Below are 10,679 nucleotides of genomic sequence, written 5' to 3' on the forward strand. Positions count from 1 at the left end.
ATAGCTGGGAACATTGCTAATCAATAACAGTGTAATATTTTAACATTTATAAAATAATTTTTATAAAAAAATAAATAAATTTTATAAAAAAAAACCCTCCTTTCCTCTTTTTCTTTTTTCTCAGAACTACCACATCTAAGGACCAGTAAAAAGCAATATATTACATTTTTGGATTTTTCTTTACCAATGCAGTGGAAAGGCACTGGTGTTACAAATAGCATGTAGTTTGGATAAGCTGATCTGAAATAACAAAGAAAGAAAAACACAATGTTTAATATACCTCCGTTTTCCTGGTAACGTCTCCTCATTGTCTACGTTGGCCTTGAATACCTTTTTAGCTGCATATGCTTCCACTCTATTGCGTGTTGACCGTGTCACCCTTTGTTTTGAAGCACCGCACAGTTTAGTAACCTAAAAATGTGAAATATGTGTTATTACCGTCAAAACACTAATGATACATTTGTCACAGAAGGCCAGCTACCAGCAATTCCTAACAATGTTTTTGCCGGTTTCTTTCTATTCAAACACTTAAATTATCAAGTCCACTAATACAAACAATTCTCTATATGAACTAAAACCACAGTAACATGTGTAACTAAAGGAAAATGCAAACAGCACAGTATTTATTTACAGCAACATATGAATATAGCATATTAACAAAATATCATAAAGAATAAATATTTATATCTAAACTATTTTTTTCACACTATTTTGTATTCAGCCATTATAAACAGCAATTAAAGAGCCCCATAATAAATCTTGATCTTCCCTACAAAAATCCATCGGTTTCAACTACTTAGGTGACTTACTGGTTGAATTAAATAGGCCCCTTGGACCCACCAGTGAAAGGGCTCCTAACTGTTAGAAGCATGGCATGAAGTTAAGGGTAACTTTAAGTGCACACATTTTTCAGACATTTTTTTAGTGGTCAAAGGTAATGAGGGGAGGTCTAAAGGTTGAAGAATAGTAGTAACCTGAAACCTCTTCCTATCAACCTTCCCAGTAGTAAAAAAAAGTCTCTGATTGATGCTCCTACCAGACCTTGGTTATTTGGATATCTGACCTAACCTTATAGTTATGGCATGTTAGATTGCTCATGTGAGCCCTAGTACCAGGCACTAAAGGCTGCCATATGGCTGGTTATCAAAAAATGAAACTGTGCATTGTCCACAATCACAATTTCATTAGTCTGCAATATATTTTAGAAGTTCTTGGTAAACAATTTGCAGGCACTATAGCAAGCACATTTATTCAGGTCACACATAAATAACTACAGAGGCTATAAAATAGTTCTTGCACAGGCACATGGCTTACACAGTGGAAAAGTTTGTGACAATATATATATGTACATACACAGATTTTGTCTTACATTTTCATCAGCATTTGGAGTTTAGAACATCCACTGTATCATCACATGGGAAAAAACTTTTGATTTGTCCTTCGGGTAATTTAGGCATCATACAAATGTAACTGGTCAGGTTACATCCTGCTGGCAAGTAATCAAAACTGGAAAACCCATTACCATAATGACTGACCCTTTAATAATTGAAAAGCCTGTATGGATTTTTTTTTCTTTATTAGGCAAAACTAAGGAAATGCCTTTGTCATAGAGGTGGTGAATGGAGACCTTTAAGTACCTTAAATTAGAAGTCAAAATCAGGCTAAAATTGCAATATGCAACATTCATGTTCAGTACAAAGTACAAAGAAAAAATAGTTTGGAACTGTTGCTCTTAAAAACTGAATAGGTGTTAGTCTTTTCTATCATCTTGCCTCTCTTGTCAAATTTAAATAGGTTTGATGGGGAAAACAAGAAAATACTAAAAAGTTTTTATAAACTTAAAATGAGGTTAAAAACTTACAAATCAAGTTTATATAAACATTTTTTTTACCATCCAGGGAGGTTACTTTCCCATTCCATAGACCTACCTGACCCTGAAGCTACCCAGTCATGAGTGAATGTAAAATCCTGTGGACATTAATAAATATTAGGATAATTAGGAATATTAAAATTAGTTTATTGGAATATATGTGTAAATATATTGCTATATTTTATTTATCTTCTTAAGAAGTGGTTTTAAATCTGTGAAACATGTCAAGAGCCAATTACAGTGAAAAAGTTGAATTTTCCATACTGTTTCCTTTTGACCGTTTATTATTATTATTAATTTTAAACAGGACAGGACAGACAGTGACACAGGAGGAGAGGACCCTGCCCTGAAGAGCTTACAATCTAGGCCTTGTGATTAGACAATGTTTTGTGGCATCTTTATAAGGCTTGTACACATGGCGGTTACATTACAACTAACTAGGTTGCAGTACATTGTTACATTACTTTTGTTAAATTACAATACTATGTTTAGCACCTTGTAATCTTAAATGTTGTTTTATGTTTCTTCTATATGTCTGTCTCTTCGCTTTATGCAGTGTATAGAGGTTTTGTAACAAATCTGGTATTTTTTGATAAAATAGGGCAAATTTGTGTATTTTAATGCCGGTAAAGTTCCAGTTACTTGTTTTGTTTCCCAATATCCTGCAGGGGAAGAACTATGTGCATTTTGTTATCAGCTTTTTGCAATACTACAGATCAGTATATTTCTGACCACCTGTTTTCCAAACAGCTCTTAGGCTACCATTACTTGACTTCTTCTAACATGGCACAGACCCACCATGGAAACTCATTTAAAAAGAACAGTTCCATTCTAAGATGTATGTTATATGTCAAATAATTCTTCAAGTATAATACAAGTATTTCTGGTCAAGAATCTGATTGCTTACAAAGGCCATAATTGTACACTTATTAAAAAATGTTCTAGCTAAATAACAAACATATTGGCCCTGATTTATTAAGGTTCTCCAAGGCTGGAGAGTAACAGCTTCACTGAGGAAAGTGTATTTTCTCCAGCCTTGGAAAACATTATTAAATCAGGGCCAATGAGCCAGTAAACTCAGATCTAACACATTGGTATATCTCTTTATTCATTACCAAAGTTTCCACACCAGCGAGCACCATCAAATCTATCTCAGCAGAATTTTTCAGCTTTCTTAATTAAACTATAGGTTTTATACAGCAACAGAGTAAATGTCTCATACAACTGTGTGCGGTTTCAAGCTCCACATATATTACATAAGAAATAGCAGAATTTCCATGCAGCATTGAAGACTCCCTGCTGTATTTGCAATGTGTTACTGGAAACCATTAAGCCAAGACATGGAATTTGTTTCAGCAAGTGCCCACAAGGGGCTGCTGCAACACAACAATTGGCTGCGCAAAGATTTCGCTCAAATTAATTCTGCAAGTGATGCTCTAAATATTTGCAATTCACTATTGCTGTTTATTTTACCAAACAAACAAGCTAATTTAACAAGACAAAGACGATGTGCAAAGTACAGTAAATGCAGCAACTGGAATTTACCTTTCAGCAGATCTATGGTACTTATATGTCTGTTTTTAAATCAGACCTCGACTCTTAAAAGGAGCTAACAATCTATTTCACAGTCACATACACAGGCATTTGGGTGGAAGCAGATTAATATACCTTTATGTTTCTGGCAACCTAATAAATAGGATTGACTAACCATAATTCAGATAAGCTGTACATCAATTTACTAACCTTCATTTGGAAAAAAAAAAAAAAAAAGTTTTTTTTTTGTATGCTTTACTATAGTCTATACTATAGTAAAGTATTCTATAGTATACTATATATCTACTAGCTACTTGGCTCTTACTGACTTTGCTGATAACAGCAAGTAACACCTGACCATGATACATTTTCTGGACCTTTGATTCGGAAAGCATTGCAGTTATTGATAACAAAGCCAAGCAACTAGCATTTTCAGAGGGAAAGGTCATCTTACCTATTTCCCTCAATACTGTATTGTTTTAAGAGACTTTTATTTAGAAACAGGCTCAGATCTGCACACAAAAACTGCCAAGTCTGTAACCTAATGAAACTAGTCTATTCATCTTGTGTTGGTTCTTTTGGGACTAGTGTATTAATCTATCTTTCTTCTTGGTATTATGTCCATGAATATAAAAGTAGTGCTTGCATACAGAGTAACAGCATGAAATGCTATTAGCCAGGTACTATCGGTGGCACAAATGGTGTCATTACTCGATTACATTATTCACTGCGGGCTGCACTTCAGTCCACTTCCCATACATAATGACTCCATTGCCGATTGGAAGCAATGAAAGGACGCTAGCTGGGACTTTCTTATAGGAAAACCATTTAAACTTTAAGAAAATTAAAAGCAGCAACCACAGGATGAAGGATAGTATGTGAAAGCTATATATACAAGTGGACAAATGTATTGTACATGCATAAGGGCATACAAAAATCCTCTGAGAAATATCACATTGATGTACTGGAGATAAATATCCTATCACTGTGCCCAATCTTGCAGACAATCTGGTTTGAATGACATATACTGTATACTAAAGAGCCCTAGGATCATTTGTAATAAAAACTCAAATAGAAAGAGGTGCAGAATCCATGTAATGCATGGTTTGGTCTTGAATTGTGAAACAGATTGAAGCAAACCTGTCATGCGAGCAATATGTACAATCATTTCTGAACTCTACAAGGTGCTAGCTGCATGATGTAAGTCAAGTCACAACATTGGTGATCCCAACCGATGAATCAAAATACTGAAATAATGTGTTAGCATGAGAGCCAGGCAGCTAGCAATATGAGGCAGCAATGGTAGCCCATCTGTTCTCCTAGTACATGTTTCCTTTAATGTGCATGTAAAGCCAAAACTATTTTTTCTGGTTTCAGATTAGAACAGCTTATAACCCATTGCAATGTCAAAACCCAATCCTTCTTGGAAATGAAAACCCATTTTTTTGGTTTCCTACATCTCTAACAGTCATGTATGAGAAATAATTTAACGGAGAACTTATATAGGGTAATTACAATAAGGTGCGTAACATATGATTGTTCTATTGGTTCCTGGATGACACCTATGGAGCACTATGGTGTGTCTATATGCTTGGGCTTGCACAAACCTACATCACATGGTGCAAACCCTGGAGCCTGAGAATCCTCCCAATCCAGCCAATGTGTCCTTAAAATGGAAATATAACCCCAATTTACAAAATTGCAGAAGGCACAAAACACCTGATTTTGATTGCAAAACACCTGATTGCATTTTTTTTTGTAATACACTCACCTGTCTCTGCTCCAATGTTGGCAACATACCTTGTGTCCTCATCTTCAGACATCTTGATTGGCCGAGCTGGGATTAATTTCATTCCCAGCAGCCCCAGCGGGTGCCAGGATATTAGACACTGCTGGCATTGTATCCTGAGCGCATGTGCAGCTCGGCATTTTTATTTTAAAGAAGACAGTGAACAATGTGATCACCTATCTGATCAAAGAAAGCAGATGCATAGGATTTCTTTCCTCAAAATGCATACCTTTTTAATGTTTTTTTATTTTATTCAATTTTAAAATATACAAGAAAAATAATGAAATATTCTCACCAAGGTACATTTGTGTTTTAAAAATATTCCTTGTATCATTTCCAATTTTATAAGTACTAATAATAGTGATATTGTGTATATTCTGATTACATCTTCTGCTTCCCATTAATTCTCATCACACTGCAGGTCAACTAGACAGAATCTGCTTAATAAAAACTGACGGTCAGCAGCCTTTAGCACTGAACTGTAGAAAAAGATCAAAGTACATGGATGAAATACATATAAGGGACTTTTCTTTACTTGTCAAGGGATTTTGACACAGCACAGCCTTATCTGGCAGGGTAGGAAACCTAATTGTTTTTTCTCTTGCATTTGTGTACCACAGTTCTTGTTTCCCCCCATCCTGTAACTTTAAATTAAAAGAAGCAAAAGACAGATAACCTTGTTTCTCTATTGCCTCCTCCTATTTCCACGTAACTTCTGGTACCTTCACTGCTTGCATTACAATAGCTACATTTAAAGCAAAACCACAGTCACAATGTCCCCTGTTATCCTTTAAATAGGATTCATATTATTACTTCTAGGAACAGAATCTTTTTATTTCCAAATGAACTAATTGTAGCAGCATTACTGGCATTGTCACTGCTGATCAGATTGTTGCAGGAGGGTTTCTGTTGTTTCTGTGTCACTATAGGACTAACTGAGTCTCTGAAAGTCAAGAATCCGGTAAGCCCTGAACTTTTCGAGATATTGGTTACTACAATATAAAGTGGTCTGAATGTTTATATAGTAAAGTAAGTGTCTTTAATCTATTTAACCACTTATTTTTTTGCCACAGAGCACTTTGCATGCCTCTATTCGATTACCAGTGGCAACTAATCTAAATTACTTGCAGAAGGGAAACTTTTTCTTCTAATCTCAATCAGCTGCTACAAGTTCTTCTGAATAGAAGCGTGATATACCACTGCTCAGTGGTTCATTCAAATCATCCCTGCAAATGTTTTGCAGGTCTCCTACTTACTAATAAAGAACTAAACAGAGGCAGACAGTGCTGCATACTTGGTTTGAACAACAATAGGAAAGCATTTCTTCTTCTCCGGGCACCTAGGACAGTTGATTTTTTTTTAGTTTTCCGAAAAAGAAGCAGAACATCTTCTAAGACACCTAGAGAGTTTAAGATAATAGCTTTTGGATAAATTAATAAACTAGCAAGACATGTTTTACACTATCACCTGTATATAAATGCACGGCCTACTGCAACACAATGATGAAGAAATCCATTTGTTCCAGTGCTTATGTATCAATATTCTATTCAAGCAAGAGGGGAGCAGCATCTGCACAAATTTTTGTTCAAAGAAAAGGCAACATGGCAAAAAGACAGATGTCAACTGAGTTAAAAAAACAATAAAAAACAAATGAATAAAAAATGTACAAAGTTAAAAACTTTAGAATTAAATTTTTGTAATTTCAGCAAGGAAGCACTTAGCCAGATTATATTTATCCACAAGAGGGCGCTCCAGCATACCATATGCTGCACATCATGTAAAACCTGAACATTTAAAGTATACCTGTGCAAATCAAATACATTGCGCACTATGGCTGTAATATCCTGCTAGTTCCTTGGTTGCTACGTTGATTCAAAAGGTTTCATATTGTGTGAGTTACTGACCTAAAGTATGCAAAAAAAGCGACATGACTTTTCAAAGCCTCTACTGGCTGCATCCTTTTTCCTTTAGTAATATTGTAGACCAGTGATAGTCAGATCACTAGCAAAATTGGTGACTATGTGCAACAAAATCCCATATACCCCTAGTTACGACCCCCCCATAATGTCTAAAATAATTTTTGGAAAATCACAAATTTTGTTTTTGGTTTGGATCTTGTTTCACCAAGTAGAAGACTTATATACCATCAGCCTATTGTTCTCACAATGGGGCAATACCATTTCCAGGTACTAATCTATGCTTAATATAAACATTGTGCAGCATGATCAAACCTTTTTAAGTGTGATTGATTTAGGCAATTACTAGTGCACTTTACAATGTTAAAAGAGCCACAGTATGAAATTAATTCTAAGGATTGCAAGCTTCATAGTAGCCAATAAAAATGGATGCCCTGGTGCTAAAAATTGCACAACGTGAATCTCAATTAAAGTGTTGGATCATTGGCAGCCAACACTGTATCTTCATTTATATACAAAGCCACTCAAAGGATTTTATGTTGGGGGTGCAAATTGAAATGCTGCATATACAAAGAAATCTTGATATATAGAGTAAATGATTACAAATAATAATGAATATAATTCTAATTGTCTTGGTGACAACAAAATGAAAGAGAACTGAACCTGTATTTTGCAGCTTTGTGACTGAAGTTAAAGGTTTTAGTATAATAAACCATACTGGTGATATGACATTTTTTGGGATTATATAAAATCATGAGACGTTAAAGTGAGCTTGTTGTAAAAAAAAAAAAAAAAAAAAAAAAAAGAAGGGTTTAGCTTAACTTGGTAATGTAGAACTACAAAATTGACCATTGTTATTATTACAAAGTATTTATATAGCACCATCATATTATGCAGTGCTGTAAAAAGTACATAGTCATGTCACTAGCTGTCCCTCAAAGGGGCTTACAATCTAATGTCCCTACCATAGTCATATGTCATTAATGTAGTCTAAGTGATTCCACCCTGTGAGGCACCCTGTGAGGGAATGTGGGCATGTGCGAAAAAAAAAAAAAAAAAAAAAAAGGGTTTAGCTTAACTTGGTAATGTAGAACTACAAAATTGACCATTGCTATTATTACAAAGTATTTATATAGCACCATCATATTACGCAGTGCTGTAAAAAGTACATAGTCATGTCACTAGCTGTCCCTCAAAGGAGCTCACAATCTAATGTCCCTACCATAGTCATATGTCATTAATGTAGTCTAAGGTCAATTTTTGCGGGGAAGCCAATTAACCTAACTGCATGTTTCTTTTGGATGTGGGAGGAAACCCATGCAGACACGGAGAGAACGTCTAAACTAAATGCAGATAGTGTCCTGGCCAAGATTCGAACCTGGAACTCTACTATGCAAATGCAAGAGTGCTAACCCCAGGGCCATTGTGTTGCCCATGTTGGAACCCAGAAACTTCTCTTTATAATTCCTGCATAGCAGCAGGGCTTGAGAAAGGTTTCTTAGGGAACACGGGCTATATTTCAGAAGAATGTAAAGCACGATCATAGACCCAAAAAAGTTCTCTCACCTTTGTCCTGATTCAAAAAACAAGTTGCCCTGCTGGGCATATGTCACTACAGAAAGGATTCCACATTACCACAGCTATCATTTGACCCACATTGCCCACACCACTGGTATTTGCAGTTGCATGACATTGAAAAAAACAACGATGAAGTAGTATTTTCTTAAAAGTTTGCCGTGATTGTATGATTTAGCACATTCATTAACACTGCTATCATAAAGAAAACCCAAACACAACCTTGGGGGTGATAACCTAAATCAGACTTCTAGGACAGTTTCAGACAACTTCTAAATAAAAGGTGTAAAGCTGTCTCATACAAATGCCTTCTGAAACTCTGGAACATTAGCTGCCTTTTTTTTACGAATTTGAATTATTATTATTATTATTATTATTAATAAACAGGATTTATATAGCGCCAACATATTATGCAGTGCTGTACATTAAATAGGGGTTGCAAATAACAGACTAATACAGACAGTGATACAGGAGGAGAGGACCCTGCCCCGAAGAGCTTACAATCTAGTAAGTGGGGGAATTTACACACAATAGGATGGGAAGTATGTAGTGGTGGGAAGTAGTGATGGTTTCAAAAGACCGAAGATGGGTAGGCAAGTTTGTTACACCCAAACTGATAAACCCATTAAAACTTCCAGAGAAATCCTTACTAGACTGACAAGTGTATGTTCTGGTGCTATAAATACGAATATTAACATAAAGGATAAAATATACAGGCAACAAACCTCCAAAAGTTATGGGTATATTTCAGAGTTCAAAGTGAGACTTGTTCCAACACAGAAACAACCTGAATGTGTCAGAGATCAAGGCACTTTAAAATTGGAACCAATTATCCAAGGCCAATTGGTCTAAGCCCTGAAGTTGTGCAGAGTGCGATAGGGAAATGACAATTGTAAAAATTCACACTATGGCAAACTAAAGCCTTTGAGGCATTTATGGAGATTTATTTCATTTGTTAAAGCGGAACACTGTTGTATTTGACAAAATATTCAACATTTTGTTCGTCAGTCTTGTGAAGTGTACAAGCCAAGCTATATAGCCAAATGCTGACAGCACAATTAGTACCAGAAGATTGTTCTTCTATCATCAGCTTGGCCAATGGAAAACACATGCACATCACCACACTTGTTAGGTCCTCGTCTTCTGTCCCCTTCCCGAAAACCTGCCAAAAACACACCTACAATCTATGGTTATAACGTGAATATTGATACATTTGTTTGGAACCTTATTACCGATGTCATATAAATTATATATTATCTGTGAATATGTATGTTTATTATAATTCACCCATTGTACCTCTAAGGTGGTGATATTAGGATTTAATACTTATTACAATAGACAAAAAGGTCTATTTTTTCTTCATAAAATATTAAGGGAAAGGAATATATAGTAAACAGATGAGCAGGTTAGTATGTTATCCTAGGAGAGCTACAGACATAAGATTAAGGTGTCTCTCTAGACAAAACTTTTTAAGTTTTTGCTAGTGTGCAAAAGCTATGTTTCCATAGTTAAAAATTATCCCTCTATTTGTCCTGGTGACAATTGTTAAGCAGAATAAAAGTGACTTGGATATTTCAAAACTTTACAGCAGTCCTTTAGAAGTAGATGTAAGGAGAAATCTTGCAATTGGGAAAGCATGGAATACCCCTTGTTTTGGATATGTACACGCAACAGATAAAAGTTGTTGGAAAACAAACTATTAACGGTTGTTTTGAACAATAGTATTATGCACCATTCTATACATGCTGTTAGGATACAATCTGTCAAAGATAATTGACTGATAATGTACAGACACTAGATGTGATCACTGAAAGATAGAGAAAATTACGTTTAGAATAGAAAGTGACGTTAAGGAAACGAAGGCTTTGAGGGAGACAAAAAGAACGTGCTCACAAACGGTCAATCATTTTCTCATAGAACGTTCTTCCTGAACACTGTTAAAATTTTTCTTCCTGCAATAGCACTTTCCATGTGTTCTCACGTAAAAAGTAAGCAG

The 10,679-nt window shown here is 35.4% G+C and overlaps 1 protein-coding gene across 1 annotated transcript in view; it reads right to left on the reverse strand.

Annotated features, from left to right (window-relative positions):
- GPC3 (glypican 3) overlaps window positions 1-10,679 on the reverse strand; it is a 242,922-nt gene that overhangs the window by 119,857 nt on the left and 112,386 nt on the right. Inside the window, exon 4 of the mRNA XM_072430796.1 lies at window positions 281-411. Coding sequence (XP_072286897.1) covers window positions 281-411 — 131 coding nt within the window. The remainder of the gene's footprint in view (window positions 1-280; window positions 412-10,679) is intronic.

Source organism: Pyxicephalus adspersus, chromosome Z (genome assembly GCF_032062135.1).
Source record: "Pyxicephalus adspersus chromosome Z, UCB_Pads_2.0, whole genome shotgun sequence".
NCBI lineage: Eukaryota > Metazoa > Chordata > Amphibia > Anura > Pyxicephalidae > Pyxicephalus > Pyxicephalus adspersus.